Raw genomic sequence first — 27,957 nt, forward strand, 5'->3', positions numbered from 1 at the left:
ACGGTTCTTTTAATTTCTTAAAAAAAAATTATCCATAACCATTTGTACAAGTACAAATGTTGCTCTCGTTTGGCTGATTCTCTTTATATTTCTGGGAAAAAATATAATTCAATACACATACAACATATGTACCACGAACATAAATGACAAGCGCAATCTTCAGAATAACCATATCGATTGGTAGATATTTCTATTCTCAAGTAGGAATTTAGGGAAACTCAGGTTTCAGAGAAGGGTTATTCATTTTCTTGGGACAAGCCTTTGAATCATATCCAGCAGAACACTATCTCGACATTCCTCGAACTTACGAAATAGCATGGACACGGTTGTTGCATCACCTGAGAAACCCCTTCTTACCATTTCTTCCAAGAGTTGCATTGCCTCATTAAGTTCCTTTCTTTTTAGCAAGTTTTGAACAAAAACATTGAATGTCACTCTATCTGGTGCACAACCAACTTTTTCCATATCTATTAGCATATCTTTTGCCTCTTGCACATGTCCCTCTAGACAAAGTGAGCCGATCACGATGTTATAAATCACAACATTGGGCTTCAAACCTTTCGAATGAAGTTGGTTGAAAAGAATTCTAGCAACATCAGGTTTTCCACCCTTGCATAATCCATCTATCATGATAGAATAGATGACTATGTTAGGATTGAGACCTTTATCTTCCATAGTTTGCAAAAACGAAAATGCTTGGGTAAATTGTCGAGTCTTACACAAGCTTCGCAACATAACAGAATAAGTAATTATGTCGGGATACACTTTCAGAGCTTCCATGTCATTGAAAAGCTTCTGGCCAGCGTCATATCTACCTCCACAAAATAATCCTTGCAACATGATATTGTACGAAACAATTGAAAGCTCCAATCCATTAGAGGATATTTCATGAAAAAAGTTCAAAGCCTCATCCACCTTTCCTTTTTTAATGTATCCATTGAGCATGATGTTGTAGCTAACAATACCAGGCTTGAGGCACATTAAAGCTAAGGAATCAAACAATCTCCGTGCTTTATCTATTCTTCCTTGCAAACAATATCCATCAATCAAGGTGGTGTACGTAACAATGTCAGGAGAAATATTTCTTTTCTTCATGCTTTTCAACATATCCTCCGCCTCATCGATCATTCCTTCCTTGCAAAATGCATCGACCAATATATTAAAAGTAATCACATCCGGATAGATTTTGAGACCTTGCATGTCAATAAACAAGTCTTCCACCTCTTTCCATCGGCCAAACTTGCAAAGGCCCTGGATCACTGAATTGTAAGTAACGACATCTGGTGAAACCTTTTTCTCAATCATCTGGTTCAACAACTGGAGAGCGTCATCTACCATCTTATCTTTACTGAGACTGTCAATTATCTTGTTATAAGTGCGGACATGAGGTTTGCAAGTTCCTTTTGCCAACGTACCGAGAAAATCACGGGCCATGAGAGTTTGCCCAGCTTTGCACAGCCCATTTATTACAGCTAGGAATGTGACTTCATCTGGCTCACATGGCTTCTCTCTTAACAACTTTTTAAAAATTTCCACGGCATGAAAAGCCTTATCTGCTAAGAAGAACCCTTTGATGAGAGTGTTAAAGGTGATTATGTTTGGTTCATGACCAATCTTGAATAAGCAACCCAAGATTGAGAACCCAAAATCAACACGATTCAGGTGGCAATAGCAATTAATCGCGATATTCATAGTGTATTCATTAAAAAGAACGCCACCCAAATGACGCATTTCATCAATCATTTGGAGGGCAGCATAATGGTGTTTCATCTTTACGACCACACTCAACAGGTTGCTGAATACACAAACGGAAGGTTTCGGTGTCGCTCTGACCATTTCATGAAATATGCACACCGCATCGTCCAGCTCATGTATACAACTAAAATCGAATCTGGGTTTTTCTTTTTCTATTTCTTTATGTGATCTTACACTACGAAATGTAGCACAAAAATATGAAAATGGATGATATTCACTCACAGTCGGATACGAGGAGCATTTGCCTAAAATTCCCGTCCGAGTCGCCTGGTTTAGCCTCATATTTCTTCGGCCAACAGCAAAAAAACAAAATCAGCCCCGATGATCTTCAAATTTTACTATGTTGTTCACATGCCATGCATTTTATGTGTTTGGAACTTTGCTTCAGTTGTGAGTGACTATGTAGTTCTAATGAGTTCATGCTTTTTATATGTTTGATAATTTGTTTTAATGAGTTCATGTTTTTTTATATGAAGATACACAGGATGAAATATTCATATAATTTAATACAAAAAATAAAATTTTGATATATCATATTCTCAACTAACCATCAAACACGAGTAAGTACTCATTTAACCTGCAAGGTACCTAAACTGATATATCATATACCTGATTTGACCTATTTGATAAACATAGTTGGTTTGAAAATATATTTGATGTTCGAGTGATCACCATAAAACAAGTCCTATTGGAGTTTCCATTGAATATGCATTATGATGAATTATTCGTGTGATTTAATACCAAAAAAAAAAAAAAAATTTGTTCCTCACCATCATATACAAGTAAATACAAAATATCTAAATTGGGATAACAAATACATGACTTGGCTCATTTGATACTCATATTTTGTTTGAAGATATATTTGATGTTTTAATGGTCACCATAACAAAGTCATGTTGGAGTTTCCTTTGAATATGAATTAGAGTGAAGTATTAACGGGAAATTGGCCTTCAGTCGTCAGCCGTTGATTTTTTTTGTGTTCAGTCCCTGGGTACTATTTTAATACCACATTTCCACATGAAGTGTACCACATTTTGTATGACATAGTACCACAAATTTGTGGGTAGGGAGTGAACCAAAAGAAATGTTTTGATTGGGGATTTTCACCAACTTCCCCAAGTATTAATGTGATTTAATACCAAAAAAAAACATGTTCACTACATTCAAATATGAGTAAGTCTTTGATGATAACTTTCGTGAAGTAAAAAATGTGATACTTAAACTAATACAAATAAATACATAATTTGAGTCCATAAATACTTGATTTTACCCAAATTGGTACAAAGATTATCTAATTGGAACCTACAAATACTTGATTTGAGTGTCATTTGTGAAGTAAAAAATATAATACCAAAGTTAATACAAATAAATACCAAATTTGAGTCCACAAATACTTGATTTTATTTAAATTGATACAAAGAGTATCTAATTGGAGTCTACAAATACTTGATTTGACTATCATTTGTGAAGTTAAAATATGATACCTAAATTGGTAATTGGAATCTACAAATACTTGATTTTACTTCCTACATACTTATATCCAACTATATGGGGATGTCAAATTATATAGTTTGAAGTTAATATTGAGTGATCTTTGATGATGACATTCATGAAGTAAAAATGTGATACGTAAATTAATACAAATAATACCTAATTTGAGTCCATAAATATTTGATTTTACAATTTAAAGACTCAAATTCGATTATTTGAGGATGTCAAAATAATAATTTGAAGTCAATATTGAGCGACTTTTGATGATGAGACCCGTGAAATAAAAATGTGATACCTAAATTGTTACAAATGATACATAATTAGATTCCACTGATAATTGATTTTACCCTTTAAAAACTCAAATTTGATTATTTTGAGATGCCAAAAAATCTAGTTTGAAATTGATATTGTTTGGCTTTTGATGGTGTCATTTTAGAAGTAAAAAAAATGTGATACTTAATATTAATGAATATCAACAAATATTGTGAATGAATATTAATAATTATTATAAATGAATGATCTTAATATTAGACGGCATGTATCAATCATACTTGAGTGTTGTGCAATTCTCGAGGTGGTTCGGGTAGTAGGTTACCCGGGTACTTGTATGAGAGCCCAGGCTATGATGACTGCTTGGGAAGAGGAGAAGTATCCGGTGTATTGACTCCGATTTGGACAGTCCAATTAATATCTCGGGTCATTACCATTGTTTGTTTTTTAAGCTGAAAACTCTAAATTTGGATGATTTTTAATATTTTAAAAATATAAATTTGGGTTTCAATATTTTTCTTTTTTTATTTCTTGCAATAATAATATTTGTTTAGTTTATTGAGTTAAAAAATTAATTTAATTATTAAGAATGATTTTTTTAAAAAAACCTTTGAGAAGGAATTATTTTGTTTGCCAACTTTATTATGCTTTCCTTTGTTTGACACTAATAAAAATAAATTTGATTATGTGCTATTTTTTATTATGTTATTTCTTATAAAATTCAATAGTTAAATATTTGTGTTTACTTTTTTTATTTTAGATATTACGGTGTATTACAATAAGCGATGACAATGACGATGATATCAAAATATTCGGACATTGAAAGACGATTTTTTTTTAGCAAAGCTCAACAAAATATATTTAATCATATTGATATTTCTTACAAATGCTATATTACAATTTATTTTATGAACAAATTGATCTTCACTTTAAGGTAATTATCAAAAGATAATCGTATCTGATCGTGATCTCATTTTGTTTAGCTCCTTTTGGGAATAGCTATTCCATTTTAGTGGCACTATTTTGAAGTAGTAGTTCTTATCATCTTGAGACGGATGGACAGACTGAGATTACTAATCGTCGAATTAAACAACATTTTTAGGTGTTTTGTCATAGACAAACCTTGGGAAGGGAAGCCCAAATGCTAGTGCAATCGTCGAGCTCGGTTCGTTTATGTGGTTCGCGAGCTTGTTTACTGTTCGCGAATACTTTCGTTTGTATGGTTCGTTTAAGTTTTTTTAATTGTTAGGTTTGTCGTTTTGGTTATTTATCAATGGACTTACACTTTTTCGGTGTTAATTTACATTTGTTTATATGCAGAGATATATTTTATTGTATAATCAATCTTGATTCTATCTTTAACGAACTCAAAAACAGCTAGAACTTGAGCAATATTATGTTTAATGAGCTCGAAATCAAGCCCACTTGAGAAGCTCGAAAACGAACGGAGCTCGATCCATGCTCGTTAAACATGATAAACAAGTTATTAATGAACCGAATTCGAGTTATTCACGAGCTTAGTAGTTTCAAAACAAGGCGAGTTTGAATCTCGTGATAGAAGTTTGAATCTAGCTCGAGATTATATAGATCTTAAACAGCCGAGTTCGAGCCTCATAATATCCTACTCGATTTGTTTCATTTACGTCTTTATTTACTGTAGTTTCTTTGAGGCGTTGGCAAAGGGAAGACGGTAGCTTCAACAAGCTTTTTGTCTAAGATAAAATTGCCTCTACTACAATGGAATCCTCAATAAAATTATGGTTTTGTATGCTCAAAAATTAATCGCAAGTGCACGATGTCAAGTAATAGTATAGTGTACGTGAGTACGAGTATCGTTCCACTGGAGACTGTATTTAACAATTATTATTTTCAGTTATTGAACATTTAGCAACGAAAATTGATTTGATTGTTTTAACACTACTGTTCTTAAATAATTAAACATATAATAAAAGATTCAAAACTAAATTAATAATCAGATGTAGTATCCAAAATGGTTGAATAAAATTCAATAAGAAATGGATTTGTTGGGAATATCGGTTCACCTACCCCTCGTTAATTAATTAATTTATTCGATAATAATCGTATGCTTCCGACATGATTTCCTATTTAATTGAATACTCTCTCTCGAGCTATGCCAAACTAATTCGACTCAATGAAGTAATTAAATGTCTTTAATTATTTATCAAGAGTGAATAACATTTCGATCTATGAAATCCCCTAGTTTTCGACCCTCAAGACTATGACTATCGGCGTGTATCCAATTTCATACGTGTATGTAAATTATAGATCCACGGATTATACTACTCGTTCCTATCACAAGTTATTCTCTCGAACTCACTCGCAATATAAAAACGTTGTTAAAGTTAGCTACGCTCTAACAACACAATAAAACAATAGTATAATCAAGAATAAATCAGAAATCGAGGTGTAAATTAATTATATCAAAGTTTGGGGTAGAATCCCCTTAAATCCCAACAAATATTAGAAAGTTAGCTACTCGAATTCATGATTGAAATCAGCAAAACAATGGTTAAACGATGAAAACTAAATTAGAAATACTGGAATTGGCGAAAAACGCGAAGAATGGTGCCCGAAAATCCTCGAATCTTCAATCCAAGCGCGAAAATCTCTCCAAAGCTTGTGGCGGCTCTCAATGAAGTCTAGAATCTCCCGCTTTTCGTGCCCCAAACCCTTACCATATCATCCACCTTCAGAAAATAAGGAATGGAATCGTCCAGAATTTTTTCTAAATTTACAAGCGCGCCCGGGCGGACATAAGTTTCCGCCCGGGCGGATGACTCTCGCAGATATTGAATTTCTATTTTTATTTGGCGCGCCCGGGCGGATGAAAGTTTCCGCCCGGGCGGACAACTCTCGCAAATCTTCTTTTTATTCACGCCTTGGATGCGCCCAGGCGGATATAAATGTGCGCCCGTGCGGAGGTCTCTCGAATTTCTCGCTTTGATCTTCAGTTTTGCACGAATCTCCTGCATTTTTGCCAACTAAACACATGAGCCACACGAAGATATAAATTACTCTAAAATAACACAAAATGCATGCAGTCTAAATGGTAAATGCAACACAATGCGACATAACATGGTAAGAAAAACACGTAAAATCCTCCTATATCAACCCCCAAATACTAACCTTTTGCTCGCCCTCGAGCAAAATAGGTGACAAGAAAAAATATACCATGACACAAAATAGCTCGACAGTGAATTTATAGTCATCAACTAGCCTCAGCGAAACTCAACATATTCCCTTGTCGATCGATGTAAAATCATACTTCTTCGCACTTCCTTTGATCTAGACATCGTTTCAAATAAAGCCTGAACACGTGTGTGTGTTGTTGTCTCAACTAGCATCACAAATGATAGAAAGATCCATTCTCAACTATTTATATATATATATATATATATTTCTTTTTTCTTTCCTGAATAAGAATACAGTAATGAAAGGACTATATTAGAACTTTTCATTTCAGCTTCAAGGAATAGGATTTCATTCCCTTATTCGGCTCCTCAACACCTTTAATCTCCAACTTTAGCCAGGAATAGGATTTCATTCCTTTATTCGGCTCCCCCACACCTTACATCTCCATCTTTTTCTCTCTTTTTTCGATGCTGATAGATACCCCTACTCAAGAGAATGTCGTCAAGTTCAATTTACACCTTCAAACATCTTTGTTCCCCACTTTAGTTTTAAAATTTTCACCAGCTTATCATGCATGCTTCTAGTTCTAACATTTGTGCAAAGAGAGTTCAATGTTTTAAATAAACTGTATGTTTTTACCATAGTATGTGCTAAAGATGTGCGAATACACGACAGACAAGGCATGTCTCATCACTTCCTAATCATCCTTGGCTAACAATGTACTACTCCAAACAATGTCGGCTGATGCACAAACCTATGCAAAAACAACTAAAACTATATGCCAACAAACAAAACGAACAAGGCACCAACATGACAAAGACGACACAACACCCATCCACCCCCCAATACTAAAGTCGAGCATTGTCCCCAATGCAACAGACGATAGAAAAAGAGACAGATAGGCACAACAAAATGGATGGAATACCACCTAAACATGCAGCAGAAATATCAATAAACGAAAATAAATAACCTGAACGAAAAGAAATGTGATAAAGAAAAGAAGGGATAAAAGTGACTCCCCTCTCACAGATCCTCCTCATCGTGCTCCTCCGGGGGAACCACAGCGTCTGGCTCTGGTGCATCGGCGTAATGAAAATGGAACGGCGGCGGGAAGACTGGCATGGGTGGTGGGAGAAGGGCTGAGTCGACACCACTGTGGCTCAGGGATAGGCGAAGCATGTCATCAGTAGCCGTCTGATACGTCTGACTCACAGCCTGCCACTGCAACAGATGGTCAGCGAATGCAGCAAACTCATCCATCCTGTCCTGAAGAAGGCGACGTCGAGGTCGCGTGGCCGGTGGTGGGGGCTGCTGTGGCACGGGATCAAAAATGTAGCCGTCCCAGATGGGGCCAAACTGCGGTAAAGCCTTCCGTCGCACTGTTATTTTCTGGATCTAGCTAGCGTCATCGAGGGCCTTAGTCGGTGGCAACCACTCATCGTCATCCTGAAAAATGACCCCAGCGTCCACACATAGCTCTATGATAATGTGGGGGAAGAACAATGCGACATTCGGGTTATGAATGCTCAGCTGGATCTGCGAATGGATTATCCTTCCCACATTTAGTGGCATCTGAGTGATCAATGCATAGAGCAGTAGCCCTCGCTCCCTCTGGACTTCGCTCGTGTGCTTGACTGGCATCAAAAGTGTGGCCAGAAATGCATACCACAACGAAGCCGGGACAAGCAGATATTTCTCGGCAAAATAGGTGTGTGAGCCAGGTGTCTTCCACGGAGATCCCGAATAACAGATTCCCTGCATCATCAGGTCTAAATTCGGTTCTGCCGCACATGCCACATAAACTGAGTCGTCTACCGCCGGTGTCTCAAGCACCCTATTAAGCTCCGCTGAACTAAAATCGACCAGCTTCCCTCGCACAAATTCCTTACCATCGTTCCTCTCCGCTGCATTGGCATAGAATTCTCTCCACGGGTACCACCGCGGCATGCGGTTGACGGCAAAATTTACCCCAACTTCTATTCTCAATTTGATTGATAATATCTATGTATTGCTCAAACTGGAAACCCCGTTCGCGAAGCGAAGCTCTATGTATTTTTGCATGCTCATATCGTTCCCTAGCCGCAGGATTCACAAATAATTGGGAATTATGAGATGACGAAGAAGAAGCGCCGTGACTTACCCGAGCTTTATTAGGTGCCATTGTGGATTATTTGGGAAGAGCACAAGTAGCTCGGCGTAGTAACCGTGTCGCCGGAGAAGGCTTCGCCGGAATTCGGTGGCGGCGGCCGGAGAGAGCAGCGGTGGTTGGAGAATTTGTAGAGGTGGCCAGAAAATGTCACTTGTGGCAGGAAAATTGCTTCTTGATGCGTGGTGATGATGGAGAACCACGATTTGTACCTGAAATTGGTATAAGGCAAGAGATTTGAGCAAACTTTAGAGAGAAGGGCCGAAAAATCGCGTGGGGGGCGGCTAGGGTATGAATGGGGAGGAAAAAGAAGTCACGCAGATTTTTAATCTGCGCGATCCGCCCAGGGCGGACATAAGTTTCCGCCCGGGCGGAAAGTCTTCGATTTTTTTTAAAAAAAAATTTGAAAAAGAGGTGCGCCCGAGCGGATGTAAATTTCCGCCCGGGCGGAAGCTTCACGGCATTTTAATTGAAAAAGGGGCGCCCGGGCGGATGTAAGTCTCCGCCGGGCGGAAGCTTCACGGCTGTTCACATTTTTTTTAAATAAAATAAAATAATAGGAGCACAAACTAAAAATTGAATTAAATGCAAGATAAGAGAACGAGAGGTAGTTCTCAATTTATAGTCGAGAGCTGGACTGTCGGTCAGTTCAGTTCGGATTGTCCTGGAACTGGGTGATTACAAGTTGTGGCTCAACTGTGCCACCCATGTAGTGCTTCAGTCGCTGGGCATTGACCGTAAATGTCTCATCCTTCCGTCGTGCAATTCTACAGCTCCCGATGGGTAAACTTTCGAAATCACAAATGGACCGGACCATCGCGAATTCAATTTTCCGGGAAACAGTCGCAACCGGGAGTTGTAGAGCAGGACATTTTCACCTTCTTGGAATTCCCTTTCGATGATTCGCCTGTCATGAGCTCTCTTTGTCTTTTCTTTGTAAGATAGTGCAAGATCATATGCCAAATTCCGGAACTCCTCCAACTGATCCAGTTGCAGCGGACGTCTTTCACCTGCATCAGTAAAATTAAAGTTCAATGCTTTTGTAGCCCAGTATGCTCGATGCTCTTACTCTACAGGTAAATGACATGCTTTACCAAACAACAACCTATATGGTGTAGTGCTGATAGGTGTTTTAAAAGCAGTGCTATATGCCCAAAGAGCATCATCTAATCTTACTGACCAGTCTTTCCTACTGACAACTACAACTTTTTCCAAAATTCGCTTTATCTCTCGGTTCGACACTTCCACTTGACCACTCGTCTGTGGGTGATAGGGAGTAGATATCTTATGTGTGACACCGTATTTGCTTAAAAGTTTTTCAAAGAGTTTGTTGCAAAAGTGGGTGCCACCATCACTAATGATTGCTCTTGGTGTTACAAATCAGTTAAAAATGTTTTTCTTCAAAAATTTCAAGACCACCTGAGCATCATTAGGGAATATGCTTCTGCCTCTACCCATTTAGCCACATAGTCAACCGCCACCAAAATATATTTTTTCGTGAATGAACTGGGAAACGGTCCCATGAAGTCTATCCCCCACACATCAAAAACCTCACACTCAATGATATTATTCAATGGCATTTCATTACGGTTAGAGATGTTACATGTCCGTTGGTATTTATCACATGCTAGCACATAAGAACGAGCATCTTTAAAAAGGGTTGGCCAATAAAAGCCGCATTCAAGTACCTTAGATGCCGTCCTTGTTGGTCCAAAGTGACCACCTACCTCACGGTCATGACAATGATTGAGAATCTGCCCAAACTCATCCTCTGCAACACACCTTCTTATCATAGAATCTGCACAAATCTTAAACAAAAACGGTTCCTCCCAAAAATAATATTTCACGTCAGAGAAGAATTTCTTTCGTTGGTAAAATGATAGATTTGGTGGTGGTGTGCATGTGACAAGAAAGTTAGCGAAATTTGCATACCAAGGACAATGTTTCATCTCAAACAGTTGCTCGTCAGGAAACCAATCATTAATAGCCTGATCTACACAGTCATTACTAACAAGCTCTAGTCTAGACAAATGATCTGCCACCACATTCTCAACACCTTTCTTATTTTTTATTTCCAAATCAAACTCTTGCAAAAATAAAATCCACCGAAGTAGGCGTGGCTTTGCATCTTTTTCAGCAAGTAAATATTTTAGTGCCGAGTGATCGGTGTAAACAATGACTTTCGACAAAACAAGATATGAGTGAAATTTATCGAGAGAAAATACTACTGCAAGTAGTTCCTTTTCAGTCGTCGCATAATTTAGTTGAGCCTCATCTAAGGTCTTACTTGCGTAATAAATTGTATGAAATACCTTGTTTTGCCGCTGTCCAAGCACAGCTCCCACCGCAGTATCACTGGCATCGCACATGACCTCGAAGGGTAGATCCCAATCTGGTGCCACCAAGACAGGATCCGTCACCAAGCGCTCCTTCAACTTCTCGTATGCCTGTAAACAGTCAGAATTAAAATCAAAGGACACATCTTTCATAAGTAAGGAAGATAGATGTTTGGTAATTTTAGAAAAATCTTTGATAAAACGCCGATAAAAGCCGGCGTGACCTAGAAAACTTCTAACTCCCTTTATGGATGTCGGAGGTGGTAAGTTCTTGATAACTTCGACTTTTGCCTTATCCACCTCTATTCCATGCTCTGATATCTTGTGTCCCAATACTATCCCTTCTTGCACCATAAAATGACACTTTTCCCAATTCAGCACCAAATTCGTCTCCTCACATCTCATCAACACCACCTTCAAATTCTGCAAACAGACATCAAAGAAGAACCAAAAATCGAGAAGTCATCCATAAAAATCTCAAGAAATGTTTCTATCATGTCATGAAATATAGCGGTCATGCATCGTTGAAAAGTGGCAGGGGCATTACACAAACCAAAGGGCATCCGTCTAAAAGCAAAAGTGCCATAAGGACAAGTGAAAGTAGTTTTCTCTTGGTCCTCGGGCGCAATCATAATTTGATTATACCCTGAATACCCATCCAAAAAGCAATAAAACTCATGACCCGCTAACCTCTCAAGCATTTGATCAATAAAGGGAAGGGGAAAGTGGTCTTTACGGGTGGCATAATTTAACTTCCTATAATCAATGCACACACGTCATCCCGTAACAGTCCTAGTGGGTATTAATTCATTATTTTCATTTGTGATCACATTAATCCCACCTTTTTTCGGCACACACTGAACAGGACTTACCCATGCACTATCAGATATAGGATAGATAATACATGCATCAAGGAGTTTGATAGTTTCTGTCTTTACTACCTCTTGCATCTTTGGATTCAATCTTCTCTGAGGTTGCACGAGAGGTGGGTACTTTTCTTCCATCAAGATCTTGTGCATGCAGACTGATGGATTGATCCCTTTAATATCTGCCACTTTCCACGCAAATGTACTCTTGTGTGCTTTCAAGACTTTCAACAGTTTGTCCTCCATCACATCTGTCAAAGTAGCAGAAATAATGCCAGGTAAAGTGTTATTCTCACCTAGGTAGACGTACTTTAGGTGCGGAGGCAATGGTTTGAGCCCAAACGTCGGTGGGTCCTCGATGCTTGGCTTGGAAGGGTCAAATCTCTTCGATCCCCCAGATCTTCCAGTCGCATCCTCATTGGCTTTCTCCATGGATGGTTGACATTAAAGTATGCCACTATTTCAGCTTTTTCTTCGTCCAATTCCTCTTCTCCCAATTCAGTAGTGATAGTGGCCTCCAAAGGGTCCCTCAGAGCATCCTGCACATAGTTAGACACAAGCGGATCAAAAGCATCAATTCTAAAACAACTATCAGAATGCAGAGTGTGTTTAAGTGCATTAAAGACATCCAAAGTAATTTATTCCTCTCCCACTTTCAATCTCAACTTCCCTTCTTGAACATCAATCAGAGCCTTGTCAGTTGCAAGGAATGGTCTCCCCAAAATCAAAGGCATCTCCATGTCTTCCTCCATGTCAAGCACCACGAAGTCCGCAGGAAAAATAAATTTGTTTACTTTAACTAACACATCCTCAATCACTCCTCGTGGATATTTGACAGATCTTTCAGCCAGTTGTAAAGACATCCTCAGTGGCTTAGGTTCGCCCAATCCCAATTTCCTAAACACAGACAACGACATAAGATTAATACTTGCACCAAGATCACACAAGGCTTTATGAAAAACAACATCACCAATCATGCAAGGAATAGAAAAACTCCCTGGATCTTTAAGTTTCGGTGGGATTTTGTTTTGCACCAAAGCAGAGCAATTTTCAGTAAGATTCACCGTCATGTGATCCTCCAACTTTCTTTTGTTTGCTAAGATGTCCTTAAAAAATTTAGCATAACTAGGCATTTGCATTAAAGCATCGGCGAAGGGAATATTGATATGCAATTTCTTAAATACCTCAAGAAACTTATCGAATTGTGCATCTAGTTTTGCTTTTTTCAATGCTGCAGGGAAAGGTGGAGGAATAACAATTTTAGGTTGTGCAGTGGGTGCTGGTGTAGAGTTAGAAGATTTACCTTTAGATGTCTCAGTCTGTTCATGCAGCACTTGATTCTTTTCTTTTTCTTTCGACTCTAAAATTTTCCCACTCTTCAACTCAATGGCCTTCACTTGATCTTTTGGATTGGTCTCGGTGTTACTTGGCAAGGTGCCCGGCTCTCTACTTGCTATCATCTTTGCCAACTGTCCAATTTGATTCTCGAGCCCTTTTATCGATGCATCTTTGTTTTGAAGTCTAGTTTCAGTGGATGAAATAAACTTAGACATCATTTGCTCCAAGTTGGACTTTTCTTCTCTAGGAGGATCAGATCTGTACATCGGTTGTTTTCCATATGGTTGTCCTCCCTGTGGTCGATTCTGACTGTTTTGGCCACCCCATGAGAAGTTGGGATGTTGCCTCCATCCCGGATTGTATGTGTTCGAATAAGGGTCATTCCTTGGGCGGTTTTGGACTCCCACTTGATTTATTGGTGCCCCTTCTTGCACATAAAATGGATTGTCATCTTGACAGTCCTTCACATAGTGTTCTCCTCCACACTTTTCACAGAATATCTCTTGAAGACGCATCGTCGTGCCACCCACATTCAAGCTGTCTAGTTTCCTGTTTAAAGCATCAAGTTGTGCAGTAATAGTAGAAAAATCAGTTACCTGGTGAACTCCTGCACTCTTCCGCTGGTTGTTTCTTTCTGATTGAGGGTGATAGCTGCTAGCAGCCATCTACTCCAACAACTCATATCCTTCTTCCGCAATTTTTCTCAACAAGTTTCCACAAGCAGCAGCATCTATCATAGTACGGTTAGGAGTAAGCAAACCATAATAAAATGTTTGAACGACTAACCCAAGTGGTAACTCGTGATGTGGGCATCATCGTAGTAAATCCTTGAAGCGTTCCCATACCTCATATAAAAACTCCTGATCGGATTGAGCAAATGTTGTAATGTCTGCCCGCAGCTTCATGGTCTTAGATGGAGGAAAGTATTTAATGAGAAATGCTTTCGCCATGTCTTCCCATGTAGTGATCGAACCTACAGGCAAGCAATTTAACCATGCTTTAGCTTTATCACGTAAAGACAAAGGAAACAAACGCAACCTAACAGCATCATCAGAAACTCCATTGAATTTAAAAGTATCGCAAATTTCAAGAAAATCTGCGATGTGCGTGTTTGGGTCATCTATTGCAGATCCTCCGAACTGGACTGTGTTCTGAATCATCTGAATTATAGCTGGTTTGATTTCGAACTGGTTTGCTCGCACCATAGGCCTCACAATGCTGGGCGTGCTCCATCCAAAGAAGGTTGGACATACTCCAGCATCGGTAGTGCAGCGTGGCAACTCCACATGTCTATCTTCACGACGTTCCTCCTCTTGATCATTCAACTGCCTCTCCATCAGTTCTTTTAGTCTCTGCTGCTGTCTTCGCCTGCGGAAAGTTCTTTCAATTTCAGGATCGAATTCAAGCTCCACGTTAAGTGACTTTGGCATGCACTAGACAAGGTATCTGGAATAAAATATGGAGTGTTAGCTCAAAAAATAAAATAATGCTAAAGAAAATAATTAAAAATAAAATTGTAGATTAATAGTCCCCGGCAACGACTGTGGGGACCCGGACGCTAATCAAGTTCTTAATCATAATTGGGACTAATTAATCAATTAAAAACAGGGTCTAAAAATTTTTTTTAAAATGCGGAACGTAGTGAAATTAAAACATATATACATATCAGTATATAAACTAAAAGTCCTGTATTACAACACATTTATTCAAATTAGGGTTTAAACTAAAGTCAAGTGTTTAACCCTACATCTAGTCCAAGTCCGGTGCCACCACTCTAATCACGATCTAGCTCTTCATCTCCTCGACCCTGGACCTGTCCCACCTGTTGTCAAGCACACATACAGACAAGACAACAGCCGGATATACCGGTGAGAATATAATCCCCAGTATAAATCAATGAAACATGCAATCATATAAACAATATAAAGCATGTAATCAGGTAACATGAATATGTATCAAAATCTGAAACATAAACAATCTCAAATCAAACTGTCGACATCAATCATAATTCAGACTAGACTCAATCCTAGTCTAGGGATCCCGGTTTCCAGATGTTGGCATGCGTATATCGACTAACAGTGATAGAAAAGACTCCAGTTCTATCCACGCCGATATGGTATCGATCAACAGTAATAGAAAAGACTCCAGTTCTATTCACATCGATACGGTATCGATTACCAGTAATAGAGGAAGCTATTATTCTATCCACATCAATATAGTACCGATTAACAGTAATAGAAGCAACTCTAATTCTATCCACATCGATATGACATCGATTAACAGTAATAGAAGAGCTACTAATCTATCCACATCGATACAATACTGATTAACAGTAATAGAAAAAGCCACCATCCTATCCACATCGATAGCCAAACATCCAGTGACAGACTCTGGCACATCCGCCCATACACCATCTTATGACATCGTGCAATGTGCCCGTGGTGATCCCACCACTAACGGCACTTCTGTCATAAGATGACTCCTCTAATACCTGCTGTCTAAACTCAAGAGAACAAGTATATCAATCAACTCAATGCAAATATCAATGCAATAAAGTAAAGTATGTGATTTAGGGAAACCCAAGTCTAAACCGACTCAAGTCCATCTCCCAATACCACATTGACTTATACCTTTCGTTGCAGTCTCGGTTTCCCGCTCAGTCAAAGTCCTGAACTCAAAGCCTGTCTGATACTGACAATATCAATAGTCTCATATCAATATACCAGTCAACTCCATAACAATCTTGATCAATCTGGATTTAATTCACAATTGACGGCATAACTGTACAATCTCACTATTCCCGTCAATACAACATCACTAGATAACAGTTACAATCCATAACCTATATCCCATTCAATCTATAATCAATCCATAATCCATATCTGTCCAATAGCAACTGATTATAATCAGAAAATAATAATAATTCCATAATCAGTCTATTTCTTAATCTGACTTCGATTCTACGATGTCTAACATGTCAAGAACATCATATATGAATCCTATTTAATTCTGACAATAGCATAATTTCCAAGCATGTCAAAACGTAGCAAAACTTACGTCAAAGTGTAGCCTACGTCGATAGGAACTCGGTACCGAAGTCGGATATAATTCAGACGGACGGATATTTCACAGTAGAATTTTGAAATCAAAATCCCTCGGCTTCCAATTCTTTTTCTCTCCGATTTACAAATTCTGTATGTATACATATATATACTCGTGCATGCACTAGCTACGTGTCGCCTTAAAATTCCGCGCAAATCCTCTCGCGCATATGCGCGCATTGTCTTCGCGCATATGCGCGAGACCATGTCTCGGCGCGTGCTGCACACCTCGCCTCGCGCATATGCGCGCACACTATCGGCGCATATGCGCGGGGCCAATCGAAATTTAGGGGGGCTACTGTCCCCTTCGCGCATATGCGCGCAATCACTCGCGCATATGCGCGAAGCCCACTGTTCGATGCGCGCATGTGCGCGCATTTGGTCCGCGCATGTGCGTGAGTCCTTCGCACAAATACACACACTTTTCACACGTACCTGTATTTCGTGTCTCGATTAATCCTTTCATAATCATGTCAAATTATAAATCAATAATTACGGATTAACAGGATTAAATTTCCGGGCATTACATTTCTCCCCCCCTAAGATACGATTTCGTCCTCGAAATCATCGATAATCAAATCATATCATTAAGAAGGACTGTAATTACAGGCGAGTACGTATTTACATCAGTAAAATAATGCTGGGAATTCCTGTCTCATGTCAGATTCAGTCTCCCACGTGGCCTCTTCAACGCCATGACGAGTCCATTGAACTTTCACCAATGGAATCATCTTTGTTCTGAGCTGTTTTTCTTTACGATCGATAATCCGGATCGGTTTCTCGACATAAGTCAATGTCTCATCCAGCTCAGTCTCGTCTGGTTGAATCACATGAGAATCATCAGGAAGATACTTCCGCAGCATTGATACATGGAAGACATCATGTATCTCGGACAATGAAGGCGACAATGCTAGTCGATAGGCACGATCTCCTATCTTTTCAAGAATCTCATATGGACCTACATATCTTGGAGACAATTTCCCTTTCTTTCCAAATCGGACAACACCCCTGAAAGGTGAAATCTTCAGGAATACTCGGTCTCCTGCCTCAAATACCAACGGTCGTCGTCGAAGGTTGGCATATTTGGCTTGTCTGTCCTGGGCTGCCTTCATTTTCTTCTGAATCAGCTTTACTTTCTCAGTCATATCTCTGATCATATCAGGTCCAGTCTCAGGAACTTCAGAGATATCATCCCAGTAAAGAGGGGATCGACATTTCTTTCCGTACAACGCTTCAAATGGTGCCATCTCAATACTCGTTTGATAGCTGTTGTTGTACGAAAACTCACAAAGTGGTAATGCATCTTGCCATCCAGTGCTAAAATCAAGCACTACAGCTCTCAGCATATCTTCCAATGTCTGTATCGTACGCTCTGACTGTCCATCAGTCTGTGGATGATATGCGGTACTCAAATGTAACTTCGTACCAAGAGCTTGCTGCAGGCTCTGCCAGAAGTGCGAAGTAAATCGAGGGTCACGGTCTGAAACAATCGACTTCGGCACTCCGTGCAGTCTCACTACTTCTCGAACATAGATATTGGCCATCTGATCATATCTATAGGTCATCTTGTATGGAATAAAACATGCAGATTTGGTCAATCGATCAATCACGATCCAAATCGCATCACAACCTCGGGAGGATCTCGGCAACTGTGTCACAAAATCCATGGAAATGTAATCCCATTTCCATTCAGGAATGGACAAACTCTGTAGTAGTCCTCCAGGTTTCTTCCTCTCAGCTTTCACCTGTTGGCAATTCAGACACTTGGCTACAAATGTAGTCACATCAGCTTTCATTTGTTTCCACCAATACTGTGTCTTTAAATCATTGTACATTTTCCTACCACCAGGATGAATGCTAAAACGACTGTTGTGCGCTTCTGTCAGTATTCGCTGTTTCAAATCCGAAACATTCGGCACAACTAATCGATTATTCACATACAAAATATTATTTCGAACCTGGTATTCCGATCGATGTCCAGCTCTAACCATCGCAATCGAATTCTGTACATTCTGATCAATTTTCTGAGCTGTTTTAATTTCCAAAAGCAGCTCTGGTTCAGCCCGAACAGCACACAATCTCAGAGGCTGACGATTTGTCTCAAATATTAATCCAGACAAACAGCAGTCTTCAATCAAATTCGAGACACCTATCGTCGATAAGGATAGTGCACATACCTTTCGACTCAGCGCATCTGCTGCTGCATTGGATTTCCCTGGATAATATTTGATTTCACAATCAAAGTCTTTCAGTAAATCCAGCCATCTCCGCTGTCTCATATTCAGCTCTGATTGCGAAAACAGATATTTCAAGCTCTTGTGATCAGAATATATTTCAAATTTCTCACCGTAGAGGTAATGTCGCCATATCCTCAATGCAAAGACTATGGCTGCCAATTCAAGATCATGAATTGGGTAACGGGTCTCATGTGGTTTCAATTGTCTCGAGGTATAGGCAATGACATGCCCTCGCTGCATCAGTATACATCCCAGTCCTCTATGAGATGCATCACAATAAATCACAAAATCACCAGTACCTGAAGGAATCGTCAACACAGGCGCACTGGTCAATCTCTTCTTTAACTCAAGAAAACTGGTCTCACATTCCTCAGACCAATTAAACGGAGCATTCTTCTGAGTCAAATGCGTAATCGGTTTGGCAATACTCGAAAAATCTTTAATAAATCGACGATAATATCCTGCAAAACCCATAAAACTGCGAATTTCCGGCACAGATGTAGGTCTCGGCCAAGAAATCACTGCCTCAACCTTACTGGGATCAACTGATATACCGTCTCCCGATATAATGTGACCCAAAAACACAACCTGTTTCAGCCAAAACTCGCATTTCGACAATTTAGCATACAGTTTCTCTGCCCTCAAAATTCTCAACACAGTCCTCAGATGATTAGCATGCTCAATCATATTCTTTGAATAAATCAATATATCATCAATGAATATGATAACAAAATCATCCAAGTATTTCTGAAAGACGCGGTTCATCAGTCCCATAAATACCGCCGGGGCATTCGTCAAACCAAATGGCATGACAATAAATTCATAATGTCCATACCTGGTTCTGAATGCTGTCTTTGAGATATCAGAATCCCTGACTCTCAATTGATGGTATCCAGATCTCAAGTCGATCTTGGAATAAACAGATGAACCTTGCAACTGATCAAACAGATCATCAATACGAGGCAATGGATATTTATTCTTTACCGTTGCCTTGTTCAATTGCCTGTAGTCGATACAAAGTCTCATCGACCCATATTTCTTCCTCACGAACAGTACTGGAGCACCCCAAGGAGATACACTCGGTCTGATATAACCCTTGGTCAGTAAATCTTCCAACTGTTCCTTCAACTCTTTCAATTCGATTGGTGCCATCCGGTATGGAGCTCTCGAAATCGGAACTGTTCCTGGCATTAACTCTATGCTGAAGTCTATCTCTCGAATCGGAGGCAATCCAGGAATCTCGTCTGGAAAGACATCAGCAAATTCGCACATCACTGGCAAATCCGCCAATGATGGGCCCTTCTTCAGTAAATCAACTGAATATACCAGGAATCCATCCGCTCCCTTCTGCAATAATCGAGTCATATTTATTGCAGATATCAAAGGAATTCTAGCACGAGAACCCTTACCATAAAATTTTCACTCTTCAGCCATCTCAGGTTTGAATCGAACTATCTTGTGGAAACAATCGACTGTAGCTCTGTACTTGGTTAACGTATCGATACCGATGATACAATCAAAATCAGATAACCCAAGTACAATACAGTCTAACTCAATCGTATGCCCATCGTACTGCAGTGTACAAAATTTCACAGACTTCACTGATATCAAACCTGTCCCTAACGGAGACGAGACAGATACTACAGTAGCTAAAGACTCAATAGGCAAAGAATGCATCAAAGCAAATCGCTCAGATATGAAAGTATGTGATGCGCCAGTATCAATCAATACATATGCAGGATAACCAGAAATAAAACAGTTACCTGCCACGACATCATCAGGTGCATCCTGAGCTTGCTCCTCAGTCAACGCAAACAATCGGGCCTGCTGTCTAGGAGGCTGGCTCACTGTCTGGCCCTCTCCTGGCCTCTGCTGTGACAGAGTAGACGGTGCTGGCTGAAAGGAATGCACGGCAGAGGGTCGTCTCCCTGGCTGAGCAACTGATCCCGATGACTCAGCTGCCTGTGATCCCTGGGCACCTCTCTGGGGACACACTCGAGCAAAGTGTCCATGCTGCTTACAGATGCGGCAATTGCCGAACACTCCTCTGCACTGCTCTGTGGAATGCCTCCCTCCACAGGTGCTACAGTATGGTCCTGTATAATTCTGGCCCTGACTAGTCTGTCTAGAGCCACTAGAACTAGAGGAGCTACTCCCAGCTTTCTTGAATTTCTTCCCTTTAGCCTTCAGTAAGTCTTTCTTCCCACTTCCACTACCACTCTCAAATCGAGGAAATGGTGGAGGCATCTGTGAACTCGGTGCTGAAGGCACAAACGTAGCCTCTTTCTGTCTTATCAATCCGGCTTCAGCTCCCTTGGCTCGGTTCAAGGCATCGGTAAAATTGTTTGGCCTTCCGGTATTTACCAGGGTAAATATTTCAGGATTTAGACCATTTATGAACTGGTCTGCAACGGCCTCATCACTCCCAGCCACATGAGGGGCAAATCGAAGCAGAGTAGAAAACTTAGCCACATAATCCTCAATGTTCAACTGGCCTTGTTTCAAATTTGCAAACTCGGCTCCCTTGTCCTTCCTATATGAAACTGGAAAGAACCGTAGATAAAATTCAGTCTTAAACACATTCCAGGTAATGGCCGTACCTCGTAATTCCAAAGCCCGTTTTGTCGTATTCCACCAGTGTTTAGCAACGTCATGCATCTGGTGTCCGATCAGTTTCACCCTCTTTTCCTCAGTATACTCCAAAGAGTTAAACAGTGATTCAATGTCGTCCAACCAACTTTCACATTCCACGGAATTCTCCGTTCCTTTCAAAGTCGGTGGATGAAATGACTGAAATCTTTTCAACAATTGCTCCATTGGAGTAGGGGTCAAATCCATGGGAGGATTCGAGGTACTACCCTGTTCCGGTACTCTTCTCGGAGGCATATCTGATAATCGAAGAGGTTAGTAATTCCAACTACCACTTACCAGTTTCAATCCTCCTCGGATCATCTTACAGCTGATCCATTACAATAATATACAATACCATATCAATATCAGATAGTTCAAGTAGCATATATTAAAACAGGAATCATACTAGCAATCAAAAGCAGGAAAGAAAATCTCAATCTACCCCGCTCACTAGCTCCTATCTTAGTCTAAGGGATCTATCGCTCTGATACCACCTGTTGTGGGGACCCGGACGCTAATCAAGTTCTTAATCATAATTGGGACTAATTAATCAATTAAAAACAGGGTCTAAAATTTTTTTTTAAAATGCGGAACGTAGTGAAATTAAAACATATATACATATCAGTATATAAACTAAAAGTCCTGTATTACAACACATTTATTCAAATTAGGGTTTAAACTAAAGTCAAGTGTTTAACCCTACATCTAGTCCAAGTCCAGTGTCACTACTCTAATCACGATCTAGCTCTTCATCTCCTCGACCCTGGACCTGTCCCACCTGTTGTCAAGCACACATACAGACAAGACAACAGCCGGATATACCGGTGAGAATATAATCCCCAGTATAAATCAATGAAACATGCAATCATATAAACAATATAAAGCATGTAATCAGGTAACATGAATATGTATCAAAATCTGAAACATAAACAATCTCAAATCAAACTGTCGACATCAATCATAATTCAGACTAGACTCAATCCTAGTCTAGGGATCCCGGTTTCCAGATGTTGGCATGCGTATATCGACTAACAGTGATAGAAAAGACTCCAGTTCTATCCACGCCGATATGGTATCGATCAACAGTAATAGAAAAGACTCCAGTTCTATTCACATCGATACGGTATCGATTACCAGTAATAGAGGAAGCTATTATTCTATCCACATCAATATAGTACCGATTAACAGTAATAGAAGCAACTCTAATTCTATCCACATCGATATGACATCGATTAACAGTAATAGAAGAGCTACTAATCTATCCACATCGATACAATACTGATTAACAGTAATAGAAAAAGCCACCATCCTATCCACATCGATAGCCAAACATCCAGTGACAGACTCTGGCACATCCGCCCATACACCATCTTATGACATCGTGCAATGTGCCCGTGGTGATCCCACCACTAACGGCACTTCTGTCATAAGATGACTCCTCTAATACCTGCTGTCTAAACTCAAGAGAACAAGTATATCAATCAACTCAATGCAAATATCAATGCAATAAAGTAAAGTATGTGATTTAGAGAAACCCAAGTCTAAACTGACTCAAGTCCATCTCCCAATACCACATTGACTTATACCTTTCGTTGCAGCCTCGGTTTCCCGCTCAGTCAAAGTCCTGAACTCAAAGCCTGTCTGGTACTGACAATATCAATAGTCTCATATCAATATACCAGTCAACTCCATAACAATCTTGATCAATCTGGATTTAATTCACAATTGACGGCATAACTGTACAATCTCACTATTCCCGTCAATACAACATCACTAGATAACAGTTACAATCCATAACCTATATCCCATTCAATCTATAATCAATCCATAATCCATATCTGTCCAATAGCAACTGATTATAATCAGAAAATCATAATAATTTCATAATCAGTCTATTTCTTAATCTGACTTCGATTCTACGATGTCTAACATGTCAAGAACATCATATATGAATCCTATTTAATTCTGACAATAGCATAATTTCCAAACATGTCAAAACGTAGCAAAACTTACGTCAAAGTGTAGCCTACGTCGATAGGAACTCGGTACCGAAGTCGGATTATAATTCAGACGGACGGATATTTCACAGGAGAGTTTTGAAATCAAAATCCCTCGGCTTCCAATTCTTTTTCTCTCCGATTTACAAATTCTGTATGTATACATATATATACTCGTGCATGCACTAGCTACGTGTCGCCTTAAAATTCCGCGCAAATCCTCTCGCGCATATGCGCGCATTGTCTTCGCGCATATGCGCGAGACCATGTCTCGGCGCGTGCTGCACACCTCGCCTCGCGCATATGCGCGCACACTATCGGCGCATATGCGCGGGGCCAATCGAAATTTAGGGGGGCTACTGTCCCCTTCGCGCATATGCGCACAATCACTCGCGCATATGCGCGAAGCCCACTGTTCGATGCGCGCATGTGCGCGCATTGGTCCGCGCATGTGCGTGAGTCCTTCGCACAAATACACACACTTTTCACACGTACCTGTATTTCGTGTCTCGATTAATCCTTTCATAATCATGTCAAATTATAAATCAATAATTACGGATTAACAGGATTAAATTTCCGGGCATTACATGCCAAAAACTTGATCGAGCAAAACTTGCACAATAGAATCCTCAATAAATTATGGTTTTGTATGCTCAAAAATTAATCTCAAGTGCACGATGTCAAGTAATAGTATAGTGTACGTGAGTACGAGTATCGTTCCACTTGAGACTGTATTTAACAATTATTACTTTCAGTTATTGAACATTTAACAACGAAAATTGATTTGATTGTTTTAACACTACTGTTCTTAAATAATTAAACAGATAATAAAAGATTCAAAACTAAATTAAATAATCAGATATAGTATCCAAAATGGTTGAATAAAATTCAATAAGAAATGGATTTGTTGGGAATATCGGTTCACCTACCCCTCGTTAATTAATTAATTTATTCGATAATAATCGTATGCTTCCGACAGGATTTCCTATTTAATTGAACACTCTCTCTCGAGCTATGTCAAACTAATTCGACTCAATGAAGTAATTAAATGTCTTTAATTATTTATCAAGAGTGAATTGTATTTCGATCTATGAAATCCCCTAGTTTTCGACCCTCAGGACTATGACTATCGGCGTGTATCCAATTTCATACGTGTATGTAAATTATAGATCCACGGATTATACTACTCGTTCCTATCACAAGTTATTCCCTCGAACCCACTCGCAATATAAAAACGTTGTTAAAATTAGCTACGCTCTAACAACACAATAAAACAATAGTATAATCAAGAATAAATCAGAAATCGAGGTGTAATTAATTATATCAAAGTTTGGGGTAGGATCCCCTTAAATCCCAACGAATATTAGAAAGTTAGCTACTCGAATTCATGATTGAAATCAGCAAATCAATGGTTAAACGATGAAAACTAAATTAGAAATAATGGAATTGGCGAAAAACGCGAAGAACGGTGCCCGAAAATCCTCGAATCTTCAATCCAAGCGCGAAAATCTCTCCAAAGCTTGTGGCGGCTCTCAATGAAGTCTAGAATCTCCCGTTTTTCGTGCCCCAAACCCTTACCATATCATCCACCTTCAGAAAATAAGGAATGGAATCGTCCAGAATTTTTTCCAAATTTACAAGCGCGCCCGGGCGGACATAAGTTTCTGCTCGGGCGGATGACTCTCGCAGATATTGAATTTCTATTTTTCTTTGGCGCGCCCGGGCGGATGAAAGTTTCCGCCCGGGTGGACAACTCTCGCAAATCTTCTTTTTATTCACGCCTTGGATGCGCTCGGGCGGATATAAATGTGCGCCCGGGCGGAGGTCTCTCGAATTTCTCGCTTTGATCTTCAGTTTTGCACGAATCTCCTGCATTTTTGCCAACTAAACACATGAGCCACACGAAGATATAAATTACTCTAAAATAACACAAAATGCATGCAGTCTAAACGGTAAATGCAACACAATGCGACATAACATGGTACGAAAAACACGTAAAATCCTCCTCTATCAATAACACAATTTTCTTCCAAAGAAGTGTCGATTTGACAAGCACGTCCGGAACTCCCGATTCATTCTGGATGGTGCCTCGGCCCTCGGAATGGTATAAAATGGTGACTCATTTTTTGGCACAAGCCTCTTAATCATAACCAGCAGAACACTATCTCGACATTCCCCAAACTTATAAAGTAGTATGGACATAGTTGAGAACCCTTCTAAATCATTTCTTCCAAGAGTAGCATTGCCTCATAAAATTCCCTTCTTTTCAGCAAGCTTTGGACAAAAACATTGAATGTAACACAATCGGGCGTAGAAATCATACTTAATTCAGTACCATCTGTATATAATATGTGGACTCACCAAAGTCAGTAGATAGCAGACCAGGTCTTTCATAAACCTGCCTTCTCTTTAGACTTCCATGTCCCACGAACAATCAACTGACACAAGGAAATAAAAATGAAATTGAAATTACAAAAAACAAGTTGCTAAACCGACTAAAGTGTTGCAATAAACGTAGAATGCATTCAACATAAAAACGATGCTTCAGCAATCATTAGATTTTTAGAGCGTACAAACTTACCATTTTATGTGAGTAGTTTCATATCTTTATTGGCATGGAAAGATGTATATGACTTCAATTAGGAACTTAGGAAACTCAGGTTTCAGAGAAGGGTTATTCATTTTCTTGGAACAAGCCTTTTCATCATATCCAGCAGAACACTATCTCGACATTCCTCGAACTTATGAAATAGCATGGACACGGTTGTTGCATCACCTGAGAAACCCCTTCTTACCATTTCTTCAGAGAGCTGCATTGCCTCATTAAGTTCCTCTCTTTTTAGCAAGTTTTGAACAAAAACATTGAATGTCACTCTATCTGGTGCACAACCAACTTTTTCCATATCTATTAGCATATCTTTTGCCTCTTGCACATGTCCCTCTAGACAAAGTGAGCCGATCATGATGTTATAAATCACAACATTGGGCTTCAAACCTTTCGAATGAAGTTGGTTGAAAAGAATTCTAGCAACATCAGGTTTTCCACCCTTGCATAATCCATCTATCATGATAGTGTAGATGACTATGTTAGGATTGAGACCTTTATCTTCCATAGTTTGCAGAAACGAAAATGCTTGGGTAAATTGTTGAGTCTTACACAAGCTTCGTAACATAACACAATAAGTAATCATGTCGGGGTATACTTTCTGAGCTTCCATCTCATTGAAAAGCTTCTGGCCAGCATCATATCTACCTCCACAAAATAATCCTTGCAGCATGATATTGTAGGAAACAATTGAAGGCTCCAATCCATTAGAGGATATTTCATGAAAAAAGTTCAAAGCCTCATCCACCTTTCTTTTTTTAATGTATCCATTGAGCATAATGTTGTAGCTAACAATACCAGGCTTGAGGCACATTAAAGCTAAGGAATCAAACAATCTCCGTGCTTTATCTATTCCTCCTTGCAAACAATATCCATCCATCAAGGTGTTGTACGTAACAATGTTAGGAGAAATATTTCTTTTCTTCATGCTTTTCAACATATCCTCCGCCTCATCGATCATTCCTTCCTTGCAAAATGCATCGACCAATATATTAAAAGTAATCACATCTGGATAGATTTTGAGACCTTGCATGTCAATAAACAAGTCTTTCACCTCTTTCCATCGGCCAAAATTGCAAAGGCCCTGGATCACTGAATTGTAAGTGACGACATTTGGTGAAACCTCTTTCTCAATCATCTGGTTCAACAATTGGAGAGCGTCATCTACCATCTTATCTTTACTGAGACTGTCAATTATCGTGTTATAAGAGCGGACATGAGGTTTGCAAGTTCCTTTTGCCAACGTACCAAGAAAATCACGGGCCATGAGAGTTTGCCCAGCTTTGCACAGCCCATTGATTACGGCTAGGAATGTGACTTCATCTGGCTCACATGGTTTGTCTCTTAACAACTTTTTAAAAATTTCCACGGCATGAAAAGCCTTATCTGCTAAGAAGAACCCTTTGATGAGAGTGTTAAAGGTGAATATGTCTGGTTCATGACCAATCTTGAATAAGCAACCAAAGATTGAGAACCCAAAATCAACTCGATTCAGGTGGCAATAGCAATTAATCGCGATATTCATAGTGTATTCATCAACAAGAACGCCACCTAAATGACGCATTTCATCAAGCATTTGGAGGGCAGCATAATGGTGTTTCAACTTTACCACCACACTCAACAGGTTGTTGAATACACGAACGGAAGGTTTCGGTCTCACTCTGACCATTTCATGAAACATGCACACCGCATCGTCCAGCTCATGTATACAACTAAAATCGAATCTGGGTTTTTCTTTTTGTATTTCTTTGTGTGATCTTACACTACGAAATGTAGCACAAAAATATGAAAATTGATAGTCACTCACAGTCGGATACGAGGAGCATTTGCCTAAAATTCCTCTCCGAGTCACCTGGTTTAGCCTCATATTTCTTCGGCCAACAGCAAAAACAAAATCAACCCCGATTTTCTGTTGACATAATCTTTGATGGATTAAACTTGAACAGCAGCGATCTTTACCTGTTAAATGCACTTTCTCCTTTGTTCTAACAACACAAAAAGACTCGTGTTTGTTTTTAAGCTGAAAACTCT

The 27,957-nt window shown here is 39.4% G+C and overlaps 2 protein-coding genes and 1 non-coding gene across 3 annotated transcripts; 1 reads left to right on the forward strand and 2 right to left on the reverse strand.

Annotated features, from left to right (window-relative positions):
- LOC140818997 (uncharacterized) lies at positions 1-27,957 on the reverse strand. The gene is made up of 2 exons (XM_073178977.1): positions 27,827-27,957; positions 1-2,081 (listed from the first exon to the last, which is right to left on the reverse strand). The coding sequence occupies exon 2, from the start codon at positions 2,035-2,037 to the stop codon at positions 241-243; it is 1,797 nt and encodes a 598-aa protein (XP_073035078.1). The 5' UTR covers positions 2,038-2,081; positions 27,827-27,957; the 3' UTR covers positions 1-240.
- LOC140820338 (small nucleolar RNA R71) lies at positions 14,151-14,256 on the forward strand. Its single transcript, XR_012115415.1, has one exon. It is a non-coding gene; the product is annotated as a small nucleolar RNA R71 (small nucleolar RNA).
- On the reverse strand, positions 25,418-27,835 carry LOC140818998 (uncharacterized). The gene is made up of 3 exons (XM_073178979.1): positions 25,903-27,835; positions 25,683-25,759; positions 25,418-25,595 (listed from the first exon to the last, which is right to left on the reverse strand). The coding sequence occupies exon 1, from the start codon at positions 27,791-27,793 to the stop codon at positions 26,000-26,002; it is 1,794 nt and encodes a 597-aa protein (XP_073035080.1). The 5' UTR covers positions 27,794-27,835; the 3' UTR covers positions 25,418-25,595; positions 25,683-25,759; positions 25,903-25,999.

This window comes from Primulina eburnea, chromosome 18 (genome assembly GCF_022965805.1).
Source record: "Primulina eburnea isolate SZY01 chromosome 18, ASM2296580v1, whole genome shotgun sequence".
NCBI classification, from domain to species: domain Eukaryota; kingdom Viridiplantae; phylum Streptophyta; class Magnoliopsida; order Lamiales; family Gesneriaceae; genus Primulina; species Primulina eburnea.